General features: G+C 50.8%; 1 protein-coding gene across 1 annotated transcript; it reads left to right on the forward strand.

The window, feature by feature from the left end:
- The first annotated feature begins 2,109 nt into the window (after nt 1-2,109).
- On the forward strand, nt 2,110-18,930 carry LOC132407627 (suppressor APC domain-containing protein 2-like). The gene is made up of 7 exons (XM_059994410.1): nt 2,110-4,614; nt 7,161-7,472; nt 8,282-8,409; nt 14,283-14,429; nt 16,208-16,309; nt 17,599-17,715; nt 18,397-18,930. The coding sequence occupies exons 1-7, from the start codon at nt 4,314-4,316 to the stop codon at nt 18,523-18,525; spliced, it is 1,236 nt and encodes a 411-aa protein (XP_059850393.1). The 5' UTR covers nt 2,110-4,313; the 3' UTR covers nt 18,526-18,930.
- The last annotated feature ends 644 nt before the right edge of the window (nt 18,931-19,574 follow it).

Consider the following 19,574-nt stretch of genomic DNA (forward strand, 5'->3'; position numbering starts at 1 on the left):
TCACGGCTGGAGTTGCAAGGTCTGGTTTCGGCCGGATAGGATCGAGGGTGGAGGAAAGGTGCAGGATACCCGTGCCGTACTCATTCCCCGAGAGTCGGTTGAGGCTGCTGGCGGAGCGAGGTCAGCCCCAGATCGCCCACACCCCGCCGCACTGAAAGCACAGCTTGTCTGGAAGGAAAGCTGGGGGCGCCTGTTCTGCAGAAGCAAAGGCAGGCTCGCTCGTTCCAGCATATCCCAGCATTACAAATCCAGGATCTGAGATCGGAAAGAGCCCGTCTTTATAATTCTCCCTTCCCCCCGACAGCACTTGTTTTTGTCGTGTAAACATTAGCGGAATGTTTTGTACAGATTTTCTTAAAAACAGGTTATTTGATGCCAACCTTACGTAACGCCAATGTATCCTAGTCTGGACTAGCTGGGGAAAAAACTGCAAACGAGAGAAAATCTACAGATGCTGGAAATCCGAGCAACACTCACAAAATACTGGAGGAACTCAGCAGGCCAGGCAGCGTCTGCGGTAAAGAGTACAGTCGACGTTTCGGGCTGAGACCCTTAGGCAGGAAAGAAACTTCAGATGCTGGAAATCTGAAATAAAAAAAAAAGAAACTGCTGAAAAGAACTTAAGTCAAGTTTTTTTTGTCATTTAACTTGACCTCAGCAGGTCCAGCAACTTCTGTAGAGAGAGAAGAACAGAAGGGTCACAGGATCGGAGCTAGACTGTTTCTCTGTCCACAGATGCTGCCTGACCTGAAAAGATTTTCCAGCATTTTCTGCTTTTCCTGCTTACGGTCTGGTTGGGTGAGGGGTTTGATTCTAGTTGTATTAATATCAGAAAGCTTGACAAATGAACTCTTCTCGGACTTTCAGCCGGGTGACAGGCATCGATTATAACTGACGTTCCGCTGACAACCTTCATCAAGTTCATCCATCATATTCGCTGGGAAAGCACAAGGTCCTTTCTCATCGGGAAGCTTCCTAACAGCCTGTTTGATTTGGTGTTTTTGTATCAACAAGGTTGTTTTCAAACATCAGCAAAGCAAAGAGCTGGCTCTGAAGAGATTTCGGAAAGGGGGCAGTGCCCATGCTCCTGCCTACGTCAACGGCAGCGAGGTTCAGAGCTTCAAGTCTCACCAATAGTCTGTCCTGGTCCAAACGTGGCCAAGAAAGCTCACCAACATCTCTACTTCCTCAGGAGGCTAAAGAAATTTGGCGTGTCTCCGTCAACCCTGACCAACTTCCATTGTCGCAGCATAGAAAGCATCCGACCCGGATGTGTCCTTGCTTTAAGTCCAAGTTTATTGTCATCTGACTGTACATTCGTGTAACCAAATGAAACAATGTTCCTCCGGACCACAGTTCACCCACACAACATACAAACCAAAACATTCATGCAGTAATGCCCAGTGCAGGTAAAGAGTAAACACCTCACCGTCCTAGTAACGCCCCCTCAGTGGTGACAGGGTATTCATAGTCTCACAGTCTAGCTGTATTAATCCTGATGATAATGGGTTTCAAGAGATTGTTAGCTGGATGCATTCTGTCTGCAAAGCTGCCGGTAAATGTCACGAAGAGGGGGAGGGAAATCCCGGTGATCCCGGTGATCCTCTCCCCTGCGGGGTCTTGCAGCTTCGGCGCCTGACATCGCTTCAGCCAGTCAGGACACTCTCGGTGGCGTGACAACTACTCTGCCCGTGACTACGAAAAACTGCAGCTCGTCATGGAAACCAGGCTCCCTTCAATGAACTCTGTCTACGCATCTAGCTGCCTTAGTAATGCAGCCAGTATAATCAAAGATGCCTCCCGCCTCCTCCAGAACGTTCTCTATTGTAATTCCCCCCCCCCCCCATCAAGCAGAAGATACAAAAGCCGTACCTGAAGCAGTTTTTATCCCGCTGTTGTAGACTGCTGAATTGTCACCTTGTACTTTAAGGCGGACTGTTGTCTACTTCGTTATGGGGGGGGGGGGAGAGAGAGAGAGAGAGAGAGAGGGAGAGAGAGGGGGGGTGGAGAGAGAGAGAGCGCGCTTTCGATGGACCCAGAGCTTCGGGGGCTTTGCTATTGCTTGCTTGGTGGGTGGTGGGAGGGGCTGATGCTTCCTGCTGGAACAAGTGGGGGGGGGGAGGGAGAGAGAGAGTTGGTGCTTTACTACTGCTTGTGTATGGGAAGGGGGAGGAGGGGGCTTTGGGATCCTAACATTTTCCTGTCATTTATCCTTTGGGGGTTTCCTTCTACTTTGTGGATGTCTGCAAAAAGTAAGAATTTCAGGTTGTGGACTGGATACGTTCTCAGGTATTAAATGGATCCATTGATACAATGATCTGTATGGCTGGTATGCAAAATAGAAGTTTTTCCACTGTAACTTGGTACATTTAACAGTCATAAACGAATTTATCAGTTCCATATTTCACTGCCAGCTGGTGAGGTCTCTGTGTTGGTGAATTCTGGTAACAAAGCATCCTGCCAGATGGCTTTGACAGAGATGTCTGACTTTAATTCATCTGCCACAGGCCAAAGTAATTGGAGAGTTTACACCCTAGGGAATTACCCAACCTAGAGGTTCATGGGTTCCAAACCAGGACGTCCAGCTTCGATGAAGTTCTCCAGCTGGAGAACTCAGGGAATAGCACAATGAATGAAGGGAAATGGACAGTTGATGTTTTGGGTTGAGATCTCTTCACCAGGACTGGAAGGAGGCTGGGCAGAGGGGAGGATTGCTAGTATAAAAAGGTGGGGGGAATACCAGAGGAAAAGGTGATACAGGATCAAGCACTTGCCCAGCTGAAGAGTCACAGCCTCTGAATAAGAGATGGGTCATTTAGCACCAAGATGATGAGTAATTTCTTCACCTGGACTGTAGTGGATCTTTGAAATTCTTTGTCCAGGATTCTGCGGAGGCTCAGGTTACGTTCAGCACTGACACGAGTGTTTGTGGATATTAGAAAAATAAATAAGGGGTGGACAGGAAAATGATACTCCAGTGGCATATCAAAGTTTAAAGTAAATTATCTGATCAATGTTTTCGATGTAATCAAGAAATTGGTACTTTTTTACATTCTACTTGGTCTTGTTTTAAAGTTCAACCTTTTTGGATAAATTTAAGAGTTTTATTGGAAGAAATCATTGGAATACAACTTCCACATAATCCAATATTATTTTTACTCTGTGATATTGAAGGAATAAAACTGAAACTTAAATTGAACAAATATCAGAAAAAAATTATAAAAATTGCATTGGCAGTAGCCAAAAAGGCTATTGCATTCACTTGGAAATCAGATTCATACTTATCTATGGACTGTTGGAATAATGAAATTTTTAGCTGCATTCCACTTGAAAAAACTACTTATAATTTGAGAAATGAATATGATATATTTCTGAAAATTTGGCATCCTTATTTACAAAAGATAGGATTAAATATATAGGCCCTTTGAAGATAAATTTATTAGCCATTTGGAGATAGAAATAAATATATATATTAAAGTTATTTTGAACTCCATGGAGCATGTGGGGATCTTCTAGGCAATCTTTCTTTCTTTTTCATTTTTCTTTTTTTTCAGATGGGGATGTTAAGGGGGAAGGGCTGATATTATACTCTATTATTCTATTATACTATTCATTCTATGTAATTAATCTAAAAAATTGAATAAAAATATATTAAAAACTTCAAAGTAAATTTATTATTAAAGTAGATATATGTCATTTGCTTGTGGACATTCAGGATAAGTACGAGAACACAACAAAGATCAATGAATTTTGGAAATACAAAAAAAGAAAACCTAATAAATAAATGACTGGATAAATAAAAAGTATTGAGAACATGAGTCGTAGAGTCCTTGGAAGTGAGTCCATGGGTTGTGCATTCAGTTCAGTGTTGTGTTGAGTAAAGTTATACACTCTGGTCCAAGAGCGTGATAGTTGAGTGGTAATAACTGTGTGGTGTGTGTGAGATCAGTTATGATCTTGATTGAATTGGTCAAATGACTGGCTCCTTTATTGTTGTGATATCTTCCTATTCTCATTCTCTCTCCCTGCCTCTTTCTCCATCCTGCAAGTGGAGGGATCCGAAATCGCAGGATTTTCCCCGCAGCCAATCAGAGGGGAAGAGCACAAGGCGGGAAAAGTTTTTGTTACAAAGTGGAATCTCACCGGAAATTGTAGGTAACAATTGGACCGGAGCAGCCGCAGGCTAACCGGGACCAGGCGTCCCGGCGGATCCGGACTTGGATAACAGCTGGACCCGGGCCAGAGTTGAGACAGGGACATCGGGTGGAGACTGACCGGGGAAGGGCCGGGACTGGGTAGCCGGCCGCAGTCTCATGGATGTGCCGCTCTCGGGTGCCGAGCCACAGGACTTTCCCCGCGGGTTCCTGCAGAGCCTGCGGACACTCTTTGACATCATGGACGACGAGCGGCGAGGCTCGGTGCACGTCCTGGAGATCGAGTCCCGCTGGCGGCGGGGCGGGGCCGGCCAGGCTCTGCCCCCGGGTGTGCTCCAGTGCCTGCGGAGGGCGGCGCCGGCCTCCGGTTACCTGACCTTCGAGAGGTTGGTGGCCGGCCTCCGCTCGGCGCTGCTCAGCCCCGGGCCCGGCGGCGGACGAGAGTCCGGCCACAGCAGCGGTGAGAACGGGGTGCAGCGGGGAGGGCGGGCGGAGAGGCAGGGTGCTCGGGGCAACTCTCCCCACCCCACTTAAGGGGTGGGACGATTGTCAAATTCTGTGCGGGGGCATCCTCCAGCCACACGACATCCCATTCAAAACAACATCTGACAATGCCTACGGCGCCTATAACGTATGTGGCATTCCCAGTTCCTAGTGTGACATCGGGATCATCCCATTGTTGCACAACATCTGTATGAGTTCCTCTGGCAGTGTGTAACGACTTTCCCTTTTTGTGCAGACAGGCCGAAAACCCATCTTATACCAGGGGACTGTATAACAATATCCGAGGGGTAGATGATGTCTTTGAGCCTGGTGGTACATGTTTTCAGGTTCTGCCTTCCGGATGCAGGAGAGAAAGGAGGGGTGGCCAGGGTAGGTGGGGCTTTTGGTTATGCTTGGTGACTTACCAAGGCTGACGGAGGGGATGTGTCCACAACTCTGCAATTTCTTGTGGGCAGAGCAGATGCATCGGGATGAGGTGGTTTATGGTTCATTGACAGCAGAAGGTCAGAGTCAAAGGTGACACAATAAATTTCTTTAGCCTCCTGAGAAACTAGAAGTGTTGGTGAGCTTTCTTAGCTGTGACCTGAGCGTGGTTGGACCAGGACCTGTTGGTGATGTTCACACCTAGGAGCTTGAAGCCCTTAACCTCAGCACCGTTGATGTGGACAGGAGCATGTGCACCAACCCCTTCTTGAAGTCGATGACCAACTCTTGCCGACATTGAGGGAAAGGTTGTTGTTGTGACACCATGTTACTAAGCCCTCTGTCTCCCTGTACTCCGGCTCATCTTTATTTAGGATGGCTCTCTATGGTGGTATCATCTGCAAACATGGAGCTGGAGTTAGAGTAGAATCTGGTCAAACGGTCATCAGTGTAGAAGGAGCAGAGTAGAAGGGTGAGGACGCAACCTTGTGGAGCTCCAGTGTTGAGAATGATCGTGGCAGAGGTGTCCGGCCTGTAACACTTGGGTTATCCTGGGCGTTGCACGTCTGAGGGACAGCCCCTACCACCTTCCTTATTACCATGAAACATCCGCGGATTAATGTCAGAGCACGCTGGAAATAATCAACAGGTCAGGCAGCATCTGCGGAGAGAGGAACAGAATGACAACCCTTAGCACTGCAAAAGAAGCCAGATTAGAATCAGAATCAGGTTTAATATCATTGGCATATTTTGTACATTGCAATACACAATAAAAGGAAAGGAGCTATAAATTTCAATAAGAAATATATTTATATAAGTCTAACTAATTAGTTTTAAAAGAGAGCAAAAAAAAAGAAAAAATAGTTAGTGTACATGGGTTCATTGTCCATTCAGAAACCTGATGGTGAGGGGAGGAGCTGTTCCTAAAATGTAGAACGTGTGTCTTTAGGCTTATGGTAGCAGTGAGAAGAGGGCATGTCCTGGGTAGTAGATGCCGTCTTTCAGTGGCATTGCCATTTGCAGGTGTCCTCGATGCTGGAGAGGCCAGTGCCCACGGTGGAGCTGGCTGGGTTTCTCTGATCCTGTGCGGTGGCCCCTCCATACCAGATGGCGATGCAGCCAGTTGGAATGCTCCCCATGGTACATCTGTAAAAAAATTTATGAGAGCCTTTGGTAACATGCCAAGTCCCCTCAAAGTCATTGTCGTGCCTTTTTTGTACTTCCATAGTTATATTGGGCCCAGGATAGATCATTTCAGATGTTGGTACCCTGGAACTTGAAACTGCTCACCCTTTCCACTGTTGAACTCTCAGTGATGTGTTCCCTCAACTTCCCCCTTCCTCAAGTTCACCATCAGTTCCTTGGTCTTACTGATGTTGAATGTTGTTTCAACACCACTCAACCAGCTGATCTGCCTCGCTCCTGTACGCCTCCTCGTCACCATCGGGGATTCTGCCAACAATGGTCGAGTCATCGGCAAATTTATAGACATGCCGTTTGAGCCGTGCCCAGCCACACGGCTGTGGGTGAAGAGGGGAGGGGTGCGCATCCTTGCAAGTGCGCCACTGTTAACGGTCAGCGAGGAGATATTACTTCTGATCCACGAGGACTGTGGTCTCCCGATGGGAAGGTTGAGGATCCAGATGCAGAGGGAGGTCCAGAGGCCCAGGTTTTGGGGCTTGTTGATGAGTACTGAGGGTGTGATGGAGGTAAATGCAGAGCTGTAACCGATAAACAGCCGTGGGATGTAGGTAGTGTTTAGTTTTGAATGGGTTGTTGGGGGGTGGGGGGGTGCAGGAAGGCATTGTATAAGACCACAGGAGTATCTCTGATAGGGCAAGGCCAGGGTTGCAGTGGGGATAAGATGCAGAGATTTTTTTTTTGCACAGCTTTCCTGCATTGTAGCACTAATTGCCCTTGTTGTTGTTTGTTTCATGGTTTCTTACTCTTCTTCAACCCCGCAGTGTTGCTGAGAGTCTCGAGTTGGTCCCACCCCGTGACCCAGGGTGTGAGGGGGTAGGGTGGTGGGGTGGTAGGGTGGTCCTCGCCCTGTCTGTGAGCTGTGGGAATGTTTTGCAGAGTGGAAGAGGGACGTCAGAAGGGGCAGTTTGGAGCAGCCTTGCCCCGGCGGCCCCAGGTCGGCCGGGCAGATCCCGATGCTCACCAGACCCGGCTCCGATAACTGCGACGGTCATGGAGAGAAGCAGAAAATCCCCCTGGGGGTGAGGTCCATGAACGTTCCCGAGGACTGCCCGGGCCAGGAGCTGGGGCGACACTGGGCCCCCGTGGGCGACAAGGAGCAGCGGGCAGAGCGGAGGGAGGCGAGGCCAGCACTCTGGCGGGAAGCCTCTGAGCAGAGAGTGCTGGAGGAGCAGAGACGCCTGAAGGCAGGTGAGATGCGGGGGGGGGGGGGGCCTGATTTTGGCAATATTAGGGAATCAGTACAATAGCTTGCCTCAGGCCGTCTGTACCATCCAACCCTCCTCCCCCCGTTCTCCCCTTCCCCTGTTTCTGTTGTCTTCTCCCCTGCTCCAGGATTAAACGTTCCTGCTGACTTGTGCAAATTTCAATAAAGAACCGACACAACTTCTTTATTCTCTGCAGTTTTCCCTGCAGCTCAGCTGTCTCTCGCTGAAGTTGCCTAGCAGGTGTTTGCTGGGACATGTTGCGGGCGGGGAGGGAGGGAGGTGAGCACGGGGCGGGGTTGGTGGCAGGTGGAGTGTCGGTACTTCTGTAAATGACAAACATCGACAAAACTGTCGCAGCAAACCCATCCTCACGGACCGTATCTCCCCACCCACCCCTCCCTGTGGATCTAGTCTGCAACGGGACTCCCCTTTACCCGTGTCTCCTTTGAAGTTTGCTTTTGACGGGACGTTCCCTGAGCCCCTTGTCCCCTCCTCTCCCCGAACGGGGATCTCTTTGGAGTTCGCAGCAGGAGGGGATCTACCCTTCCTCCACATCCCCCCCATCCCTTCCAACCCTCCCACACTCGGGGTGTGAGGGGGTCACCGGGCGATAATCAGAAGCCCCGCCAACCAGTTAGTTCCGTCCGCTCCGTCGAGGGCCCGTGTGGCTCGGACGTCAACCCCCCGGCGTGTTCAGTGAGGTGGGAGCTGTGGCCGACACCACAATCCCTAACCCCAGACTGAGGTTACCGCTGCTCAGTTGAACCTCATTGTTGTTCGTTCCTCCTGCAGACCGGAAGCACATGAACCGTTGCCAGAGTGAGGTTGCCTGCAGTGGAATAGCTTATAGCCGGCGTCTGGGACGTGACCGCGGCGAGGCACGGCGTCACACCATCACCAGTGGAACCGACTATGGCGCAGTGAGTTACCTGCTAATGACCTAGCGGGCGGAATTGATAGCTTTGTGGACAGGCTAAATCTGATTCTAGCGTTCGCGGATGATACAATGATGGATGGAGCAGCAGACAGTGTTGAGGAAGCAGGGGGTCTACAGGTCTTGGACAGATTGGAAGAATGGGCGAGGAAGTGCTCATACCAAGGGGCTGGAGACTACCCAGACGGTATATGAGACGGTAACCTGAGTTTGGCCTCATCATGGCAGCAGAGGAGGCCATGTATGGACATATCCGAGTGGGACTGTGAAGGAGAGTTGAAGTGAGTGGCAACCGAGAGACCCTGTCTGTTGTGGCGGACATGTTAAGGTTTGCTGAGACCTTCCTGAATTTATTTGTCACGTGAGCCAATGCACAGTGAAAATGTTTGTGCTTGCCGTCCATACAGATCATCAGTACGGTGGGAACAGTAACAGAACGCAGCGTGAAGGGTTACAGAGAGAGAGCGCGCCGTGCAGGTAGACAGCAAAGTGCAGACGTAGGATTGTGAGCTGCTACGGTTAGCTGACAGGTATACCATCACCGGTTCGTGACCCTGTCCCTGTACCCTCTGTCACGGTGAGCCATCTGTGATCAGGAATCCCAGCTGGGCTCAGCTACACTCTGCCATTGCGTGGGCTCAAGTGGGTTTTCAGCAGAGCGGAGTGGTATTTGGGAAGCAGGAGCAGTGGAGATAAATCCACTGACTTCTCACCCTGAGAGTGGCTGAGAGTGACAGCCCAGCGTCCCACGTAGCAGCTGTGGAAGCTAAACTTGAAATTGATTTATCTATTGACGTACAGCGAGGAATAGGCCCTTCCAATTCTTCAAGCTGTGCTGCCCAGAAACCCCCCCCCCCCTCCAAATTTAATCCTGGCCTAATCACAGGACGATTTACTACCAGCCGGTACGTCTTTGGATTGTGGGAGGAAACCCGTGCGGAGACGGGCAGCGGTGAGAATTGAACCCAGGTCGCTGGTACTGTAAAGCATTGGGCACCACTATACCACAACCGTGCCGCCCCAGTTGTTGGTTTGGTGACTAAGCTTCAAACACCGTGGTTCCTCGGGGGGCGGGGGAAGAAATCTAGCTGGGCATTTCATCCCAGGAGGAAGTCCTCCCTCTCACGATGACTGTAAATCTGGTCAGAGGGTGTGAGCAGGTGAGACAGGTACAGAGGGATGGATGATACAGTTAGTGGAGAGAGGGAATGGTAGGCACTGTTCTCCTGAGTCCCAGGATTGAATTACCTGCCCAGTTCCAGGGTTAAAGGCACCTTTTTGGGGCAGGAGAGGGGATCAGAGTGGGAAAAGAAGATCTGATTGTTGGAGTAAAGGAGGTCTGCTGAGGGCAATGAGCTGGTCTCAAATTAATAAAGCCGAACTCCAAAGGTAATGAGTTCTAGATTGCTCCTCGAGCCACTCGCAAATTGACAGAGGGTGAATGAGATCAGCTGAACGTTTGGCCCACGGTTAGGTGTGGGAGGAGGAGCTTTCATCTCACAGGGTTCTGGCAGAAATGCAGGGCAGGAGGGATCCGAAAAATCCGGCTGAGACGAGGACCCCAGTGTTTTGAATAACTAGGTCTATAGACGTGACTTTGTATGCAGAGGCAGGAGGTGAGGTGGTTCGGCTCAGGGGGAGACAAGAAAGCTGAACAAAGAGAAGGGGTGACAGTGCTGGCTGGTGAAAAGTTTAGTGGTCATCAGGATGGAATGAAGGTAAGCAGGCAGGTCAGAGAAAAGTGAAGGAAAGGACAAAGTGAAAAGATTGAGTGTACATGGAAACACAGGTGAGTTGCTGGCAGAACTGAATAAATGGGTATGTCTGACAACTGGAATGGTGACGTGGTTGGTGTGACCGTAGCTGGGAACAGAATAGCCCAGGGTATTTGGTATTTGTGAAGCAGGGGCTCTGCTAATGGAGCATGGGACCAACACTGTGGTGCAATTTGATCTCGGCTGCTAGTGCAGGAGGTGAGAACGAACTCGGGCGAGTGTCAGTAAGACCCTAACAGTGGCTTCACTGAAGGTTTGGGAAATAATGCAAGAAAGGTTCTGCAATAATCACAGAGAACTTTAGTCTTTGTTTTAATTCAAATTGGCAAGTATGTCCAGAGAGTACCTTCGAACAACACATTGTGGCACAAACCAGGCAAGTTATGTGCGATAAGGCAGAATTAACTAATAATCTTACGAGGGGTAATTGATAAATTCGTGGCTTAAGGTAGAAGGAGTCAATTTTAGAAAACCTAGCACATTTATTTTTCAACATTGTCCCCTCCTACACTTACACACTTAGTCCAGCGGTCGTGGAGCATACGAATCTTGGACCTCCAGGAAGTGTCCACTGCAGGGGTGATTGATAAGTTCGTGGCCCAAGGTAGAAGGACATGAATTATACAGCTCTCGTTACATGCACGTGCAATTCAATTCTTTCAGTGATTATGCAGAATGTTTGAAGTTAATACCTCATCCAGGGTGATTGATAAGTTCATGGCCCAAGGTAGAAGGAGATATTAACTTCAAACTTTCTGCATAATCACTCAAAAGGTTAAACTGCACGTGCATGTAACGAGAGCTGTATAACTCATCTCCTTCTACCTTAGGCCACAAACTTATCAATTGCCCTTTGTAAAGTAATGGATTTTCTGGGGAACAACGAACTTAAAGCGATAACCTTCAAAATAAAGATGAAAATTGTGAGAATGAGCTAGCAAGAAGTGTTTTTTTTTAAATGATTAGTTTCTGAGGTAAACTTGGCAATGTTCATGTCCAAGACTGATCTCAGTTCAGCATGTGCCACCATGCGCACAGTCAGAATAAACCTGCTATATTCTCCCCATGTACCCATCACCGGCCCCCAGATTGTACCCTCACCTGCACAGGGGCTATTTAATTGTTCAACAAACCTTGCAGCCTGCACACTTTTGCAACGTGGGAGGAGGATGGAGCACCCAGAGGTGTGACAGCTCCGATCCCTCAGCGTTGCCGCACGAGTTTATAGGGTGATTAAGAAGGCATACGACGTGTTGGGTCCGAGAACCGTGAGGTAATGTTGCAGCTCTGTCAAACTGCGGTTGGACCACGCTTGGAGTATCGTGCCCAGTTCTGGTCGCCTCGTTATAGGAAGGATGTGGAGGCTTCAGAGAGGGTGCAGAGAAGATTTACCAGGATGCTGCCTGGATTGGAGAGCATGTCTTATGAGGAAAAGTGAGTGAGCAGGGGCTTTTCTCTGTGGAGTGATGGAGGATGAGAGGTAACTTGATAGGGGTATACGAGAGGCAAAGACAGTGGAAAATGAGACTTTTTTACCAGGGCAGGAATTACCAATATGAGGGGGCATAATTTTAATGTGATTAGACGAAAGTATATGGGGGATGTCAGAGATGGGCTTTCCACAGAGAGTGCTGGGAACATGGAACATGCTGCCAGGGGTAGTAGCAGAGGCAGATACATTAGGGACATTTCAGAGACTCTTAGATAAGACACATGGATGATTGAAAAATGGAAGGTTATGAGGGAGGGAAGGGTTAGATTGATCTTGGAGTCAGTTAAAAGGTCAGCGCAACATTGGGTGTACTGTTCTGCAGTGTTCTACATTCTAGTCACAGGGAGAACGTGCAAACTCCACACAGACAGTAGATTTGAACCTGGGTCACTGGAGCAATGCCTGCAGTACCCGCACTTCGGTACCACTGCAGGACCTCGGGTGAAGGGATACCGTAGGGGAGTCTGCTGACGATAACAGGTTGAGGAAGACACAGTGATGGGATATCTGTAGGCGAAGCATGGTAAAAGATGGCAAATAGAGGACGATTGGGGGAAATGGGAGAACAGAGAGGCGGCAGGCTGATTGAATAGCGAGAGAAGATTGCGGACCGGGGCAGTACAGCAGGGTGTAGGATCCTCACATGTGAAGCACAGAACTGATAGTGCAGTTATGTGATTAACCAGGCAGGCAATATCAACTTCAAGCAGTAAATCCAAACACTGGAATGTAACAGTGGGAAGGTTAAGCTACAGGATGTTCCTGAGACTATACATGCAGTATCAGGTTGCTCTGACCGGACTGGTAGTGTTGCAATTAGCTTTGGCCTCCATCTTCATTGGAGCAGCTCTGAGGGGGTTTAGTTAGATGGTTCCTGGGTTGGAAGGACCCTCTTGTGAGGAGAGGTTGAGCAGGCTGGGCCCAGATTAGTGGAGTTTAGAAGGGGTGGGAGACGTTTTATTCAAGGTGGAAATTGCAAGAAACTTAGAGTGTTGGGGATCACTTAACTGGGAGAGCTGGGATACACTCAGTGGCCACTTCAGCTGCTTTCTTTACGTAATAAAATGGACACAGTGTATGTCCATAGTCTACTGCTGTAGCCCATCCTCTTCAAAATTTGACATGTGCGTTCAGAAATCCTTCTCTGCACACCACTGTTGCAACTTGTGAATATCTGAGTTTCTGTCACCTTCCTGTCAGTTTGAATCAGTCTAGCCATTCTACTCTGACCGCTTTCATTAACAAGACGTTTTTGCCCACAGAACTAGATGTTTTTTGTTTTTCACATCATTCTCTGTAAACGCTAGAGACTGGTGTGTGTGAAACTCCCAGGAGATCAGTATTTTCTGAGATACTCAAACCACCCGCTCTGGCACCAACAGTCATTCCACGGTCAGTCGCTTAGATCACATTTCTTCCCCATGCTGATGTTTGGTCTGAACAACAACTGAACCTCTTGTCCATGTCTGCAGGCTTTTATGCATTAGGTTGCTGCCACATGATTGGCTGAATAGATATTTGCATTAAAGAGCTGGTGTATATTCAAAGGCCAGCTACCTGGTTGGGAGGAAGGTCAGTGGGACAGAGGCCAAACAATACCAGATATGACCTGATGTTAATAAGTGGAGCTGAGCCAAGTGGATACATGTCCAGCTCCTACTCCTGTTTCTTGTACATGTTTCTGTTGTGGTTGTGTAGCCTGTGGTGTGATTCTGGGTACCGCCTCTGTTCTGTACTCAGACTGGTCAGTGATAGGTTTGTTGTGTGTTTCCCAGTCTGAACCGTAATTGGCAGGTTTCTGATAAAGTCTCTGTTCTGTGTTGTAATTGGCCTGTCTGTGACAGGAGTTCTGGTCCATGTTGTAATTGGTTTGTCTAAGTCAGTGGGCCTGGTCTATGCTGTAATTGGCCAGTATGTGACAGGAGCCCTGGTCTGTGTTGTAATTGGTTGGTCTGTGACAGGAGTTCTGGTCTGTGTTGTAATTGGTTTGTCTAAGTCAGTGGGCCTGGTCTATGCTGTAATTGGCCAGTATGTGACAGGAGCCCTGGTCTGTGCTGTAATTGGCTTGTCTGTGTCAGGGGCCCTGGTCCGTGTTGTAATTGGTTGATCTGTGGCAGGGGCTCTGGTCTGTGTTTTAACTGGCTTATCTGCAAAAGGGGTCCTGATCTGTGCTGTAATTGGCCGGACTGTGATAGGGGTTCTGGTCTGTGTTGTAATTGGACAGTCTGTTGATAGGGGTCCTGGTCAGTATTGTGATTGGCTTGTTTGTTGTTGACAGGTGTCCTGGTCTGTGTTGTAATAGGCTGGAGCATGGCAAGGGTCCTGGTCTGTGTTGTGATTGGCTTTTATTTTGCAGGGGTCCTCTTTTGTGCTGTAATTGGTCAGCCTGTAGGTAGGTGTCCTGGTCTATGCTGGTTTGTGGCAGGGATTCTCCTCTGTGTTTTAATTGGCTGGTCTGTGACCGGGCTCCTGCTCTGTGCTATAATTGGCCCCTTGTATCAGTTTAGTTCATGTCTTTCTTGTACTTTACCCATTTTGTCCCAGACTGTTTGGACCATGGCCTGTCTGTCAACCCTGTCTTTGTGTTTGCAGCTGAAGTGGATGAAGGAGCTGGAGCAGGAGAAAGATGCTCTGCTGCAGGGTCTGGAGATGATCGATTGTGCTCGTGACTGGTACCTCCATCACATCCAGGCCATCCAGGACCATCAGAGGAACATCGGCCAATCATCTGCTGGCAGTGTGAGTGGGCGGGGCTTCTGGCCTCTGCCTCTCAACTACTTACCTTAAAGAAGCACAAATTGGTTCGAGCAATTTCCTGACACATTGCAGAGTGGAACCTGATTTAGTTGTTAACATAGCTGGAATGGGTTTAGTAGAAAAGTAAATGAGCAAAGAAGTTAACAAGTTTATCTGAGGCATGGATAGCATAGATAGAAGCCTTTTCTCCAGTCAATTTTTTAAAATTATTTATTCATTTACGAGATGTGGGAGTCGCCAGCTAAGCGGGCATTTATTGCCCATCCCTAGTTGCCTTTGAGAAGGTGGTGATGAGGGCCTTCTGGAACCGCTGCAGTCTCTGAGGTGTAGGTGCTGTTGGGGTGGGAATTCCATGATTCTGACCCAATGAAGGAACGGCGATATGTTTCCGAGTCAGGATGCTGGGTGACTCAGAGGGGGATTTCCAAGTGCTGGTGTTCCCAGGTATCTGCCGTTCTCGTCCTTCTAGATGGTGGTGGTCGTGGGTCTGGAAGGTGCTGCCTTAGGAACTTTGATGTGTTGCTGCAGTGCATCTTGTAGAAAGTACACTCTGCTGCAACTGTTTGTTGGTGGTGGGGGGATTGGATGCTTGTGGAAGGGGTACCATTCAAGTGGGCTGCCTCGTACTGATGGTGTCAAGCCTCTCGAGTGTCAATGGAGCTGCACACATCCAGGCGAGTGGTGAGTATTCCATTACACTCCTGACCTGAGCCTTGTAGATGATGGACAGGCTTTGGGGAGTCGGGAGGTGAGTTACACAGGATTCCTAGCCTTTGACCTGCTCTGGTAGCCACGGTGTTTATATGGCTAGACCAGTTCAGTTTCCTATCAATGGTAACCCCCAGGATGTGGAAGATAGGGGATTCAGTGTTGGTGATGCCACTGAATGTCAGGGGATGATGGTTAGAGCCTCTCTTGTTGGGGATGGTCATTGCCTGGCTCGAATGTTTCTTGCCACTTGTCAGCCTAAACCTGGATATTGTCCGGGTCCTGCTGCGTTTGGGTCTGAACAGCTTCACTCTCTGAGGAGTCACGAATGGCGCAGAACATTGTGCAGTCATCTGCGAACATCCCCACTCTGATCTTATGACAAATACTACAGGGCAGGTGTTTACGGTGAGACGGAGAATGTTGAAGGGATATGTGCAGGTCGAGATCTGTTTTACAAAGACGGTAGAGGGTGCCTGGAATGAGCCTGCAGAGGTGGGGTAGAAATGGGTGTGATCGTGGCATTTAAGGGGCTTTTAGACAGGTATGTGAATGCGTGGGGAATGGAGGGAGATGGGTCACGCAGGGATTTAGTTTAATTTGGCATTGTGTTCAGCACAGACGTGGGTTGAGAGGCCTGCTCTTGTGCTGTGCGTTTACACTTCACAGCTGGTCTGTGCAGGGCTTTGTAAACCTGCACTGGGGGTTTTACTAATTGGCAGTGTGAGTTCCCACAGGATCGGAGAATGGCTGAGAACTGTAGAGGGGAGGGGGCCTTCGGCAGAAGGTGACTGGGACAAAGTGTCTGGGCCCTGCGGCGTGGGAGGGAAGCACTTCTGCTGATCCCTGCCGGGGAGTGTTTTCTGAGGGGGACACTGCACAGAAGTTGCTCTGAGGCCGCTCCAGGTCCCTGCTCCAGAGAGGTGTGGCGCTGTGCTCCCACCCCCGGGAGTGTGCATGGGGTGCTGGGTTTGAGTGGGGGGGGGTCCCAGCCATTGCGGGAGGGGCTGGCGGACTTGCGGGTTCTGACCTCTGTTTCTCCCCACCCTCAGGCTGAAGCCGCCCGGCGGACCTCGGGGAGGTTGGACCAGCTGCTACCCAAACTCCAACTCGTCAGCCGCTGCCTCGCCGACCTCACTTCCTGTTCGGCAAAGGTCTGGCTCCAGCGAATTACTCCACCTCCCCCCCCCCAACGGTCTGGGTCAACCTCCTGCGGTCTCGCGTCACATTGTCCTCCCTTTTCACGCCCTGATCCTGTCCCCCGGCTGACACCCACACTAGACCAAGCCCGTCGCCTCTAGCTGACCTGACTGGGCCGTGGGTCGTCCCTCAGTGGGGATGGAGAGGGGTGGCTGGTCACTGAGCTTGCCTGTGCCCTCAGTTCGTGTGTTACCTGGTGCTCTGACTCCCTCTGGTCCTCGACTCGGAATCCGTGTGCCCCGGTGGGTGAGGGGGGAGACTCGGTCAGAGGCTTTGGAACCTAACTCCGTCCCTCCCGGATGGGTTGCAGCTCGGACAATGGTCACTCTCACCGTGACCCTGTGCTCTCGGGGGGGGGGGGGGGGGGGGAGGGATTGACCATCTGGGGCTCGACAGTGTCCCAGCCAATAGCCACTGCCATCAAACTCACACCATTTCAAACCAGGCAGCATCTGTGGAGGCTGATTTCCAGCGTCAGCAGATTTTCTCTTGTTTGTGACTGGACAATTTCTGTGGGGTGCGTTAGCCCGTAAAATCCCGCCGCACTGAAGCAGGCCATTCAGCCCATCTGAGTCCATGCCGACCACTGACCACCCATTTACACTGTTCGTAAATTAATCCTAATTTTTAAAAAAATTCTTCCCCACGTTCGCAATGAGCTGTGGGGAAGCTCACTGTGACCGGTTAACCCGCCAACCTGCGGGTCGTGGTGAAGTGGAAACTGGAGCATCTGGAGGAAGCCCAGATGTTTAGCCGACCCCCCCCCACCCCCCGAGAGCAGACAGGGACAGGGTCCGAGGATGAGTGTGCGAACTCCACACAGACAGCAGTTCTCTGGTGCTGTGAGACAGTGACTCTTCCTGCCAAGCCATGGTCCTCTTGCTGTCTGCATCACACGTTATGCCGTGGCCACGCTTAATCACACAGTGGTCGCTACTGCCCTGGGAAGACGTGTCCCTGTGGAGAGAAGCTGCAGTGGTGCCCAGTCTGTCAGTGGGGTCTGCGGGACAAGCTACAGGGGGAATTGAATTTCCCTCCTTTGCTTTGCCCTGTATCCAACCCTAACCTTCCAGGACCCTCATTCCAGCTGATCCCTGCATTAACTCAGAGTGAGGAGTGCCTGGCACTTGGATGTGGGGGTGTCCGGTTAGTGTCTGATTCCTTCCGAAGGCTGGGTGTGGACTGCTGGTCCCTGCCGTGCGCGAAAGTGGTTTCAGACGCTGCTCTGCTCTCCTGCCCACAGCCACAGGCGAGGTCGTCCAATGCGGCTGATGGCCCCGTCCGAGCCGGCGTTCCGGGACTCGGGAACAACGCACAGGTGGTCAGCATGCTGAAGGAGCAGAACCGGCTGCTCACCAAGGTGGGAGACGGCGGGGGGGAGGGGCAGCGATCCGCGGCACGTTCACGCAGTCGAATTTGCAGCATGTTCCCCGCTGGGTGTGTCCCAACTCCATTTCCCACCCCCCCACCCCCGTCCCCGGAGTATCCGTCCCAACGAGGGGTCTCCCTCTGGGTTTACGTTGACCGCAGCCGCTTGGACCAACGCAGCCCTCCCGGCCTCGGTTCCCCGGTGACAGAGCTGTGGCGGGTTTGCACGTTGTGATGAGTTCAGATCTTGTTCATCCCCAGCCTGGGCGAGCGTAGTCACCGTCTGCACGACCCCCTCCTTGGAGGACAACTGCCCGAATAGTCTGGTGAACCTTTGTGCACTTCCCCTGATTGGCTAGGGATTCCAGATGAGTGCACACCATTCCAGATGTGCTCTGACCTTCCTCTGCTCTGAACTCACAGCTGGATTCATCGAGGAGCCTTTCCTTTGCCCGGCTAGTTCCAACGGGCTGATACCCATTCCCTAGTAGGGGGCAACGGCCTCACAGCCGGAATTAAGCCCAGAGTGTTCACGCTTTTCACCCTTGGGTTAGCTTGTGTGGCCGAAGGTTTGGGGGGGTTGATGATGAACTAGCTCGGGATGGGGCGAGAGGGGGGCTGATGGAGGTGGCGTGGCGTGGCAGGCCCTGGTCTAATGGGAATGTCTCGGCAGGAGGTGACCACCAAGAGCCAGCGAATCACCCAGCTGGAACAGGAGAAGTCGGCCCTCATCAAACAACTCTTTGCCGCCCGGTCGCGGGCCCCGTTGGAGAACAGCCAGCTCGACTCCACCTTCATCTAAGGGCAGGTCGGCCCGACACTCCTTGCTGCCTCCTGCTTGGTCGCCGCTCCCACCTGAGGGTGGGGGGGGTGGAGGCAGAGGCACCCTGCACTCTCCACACCTCTTCACTCCTAAATCCTCATACTGCGCCGGCACTGACCTTCTGGTGGGCTGGGTCTCGGGAGGACCTTGCTGGTCGACGCGGAGGGAGAGCAGGCAGTGACGCTCCCTCTGTTCCTTGTTTACTCGGTGCTGGAGATCCCAACAGCCTGTGTTTACATCTGCATTCTGTTTACATTTCACTACCGTCGGTACTCACTGTCAGACTCTGGACCAAGGCCCCTGTCAGCCACACTGTGGGGGCATTGACCACTGACCACTGGGACGAAGCTTCTGTTTGCTTCTTTCCAATAATAAAACTTCTAGCCTGTGTGCTTGTGTCTGTGTGAACTTGTCAAAGGGGGAGAGTGGGGCATTGCCGTGATCTTGGGGGGGGGGGGGGAGAGTTGCTCCTGGGTTCTCAGTCTCATGCCCCACTCCACGATTTATTCCAGCCCCCCTCCCCCCCCGAGACAGGAGCACTGACCCAGTTTAGAAATGAAGTGGGTTGGGAAATAACCCGGGAGATGTGGGTGAGTTCTTCTCCGATCTCGGGAGCCCATTTGCAAGCGTTCGGTCACCACACGAGGAGACACCATCGGTGCCACGCTCACTTGTGTGCCTCTCGCTGACACCCAGCCCCTCTCGATCTTCTTGGGGGGGGGGGGGAGTCGAGGAAGAGCTAGCCATGTTGCTTTATGGCCAGCTGACGTCCATGGATCCTTGTGGAGACGGCGGCAAATGTTACGTGGGCCGAATTTCTTATGATCAAAGTATGAGTTGATAAAAGCCGAGCATTGCAAGGGCACAGCAGAAGTTTAGAGCGCACTGATGATGTGGAAACGTTTGCAAGTGGGTTGTTGGGGTCGGAGTACAACTCAACCCAAGCATGAAGTTGGTTTATAGTCACACGTGCAGTGAAGAGGCTGTCTTGCTTCCTGTTCACACTGACTGAATTGTTATTCACTGCA

This window comes from Hypanus sabinus, chromosome 18, assembly GCF_030144855.1.
Source record: "Hypanus sabinus isolate sHypSab1 chromosome 18, sHypSab1.hap1, whole genome shotgun sequence".
NCBI lineage: Eukaryota > Metazoa > Chordata > Chondrichthyes > Myliobatiformes > Dasyatidae > Hypanus > Hypanus sabinus.

What these genes read in the sequence shown, in the direction of transcription:
- LOC132407627 (XM_059994410.1), top strand. Translation starts at nt 4,314, where the DNA reads ATGGATGTGCCGCTCTCGGGTGCCGAGCCACAGGACTTTCCCCGCGGG. An exon ending in GCCAATCATCTGCTGGCAGT is followed by an intron (nt 14,430 to 16,207) that starts GTGAGTGGGCGG and finishes CCCCACCCTCAG; the next exon opens with GCTGAAGCCGCCCGGCGGAC. An exon ending in TCACTTCCTGTTCGGCAAAG is followed by an intron (nt 16,310 to 17,598) that starts GTCTGGCTCCAG and finishes TCCTGCCCACAG; the next exon opens with CCACAGGCGAGGTCGTCCAA.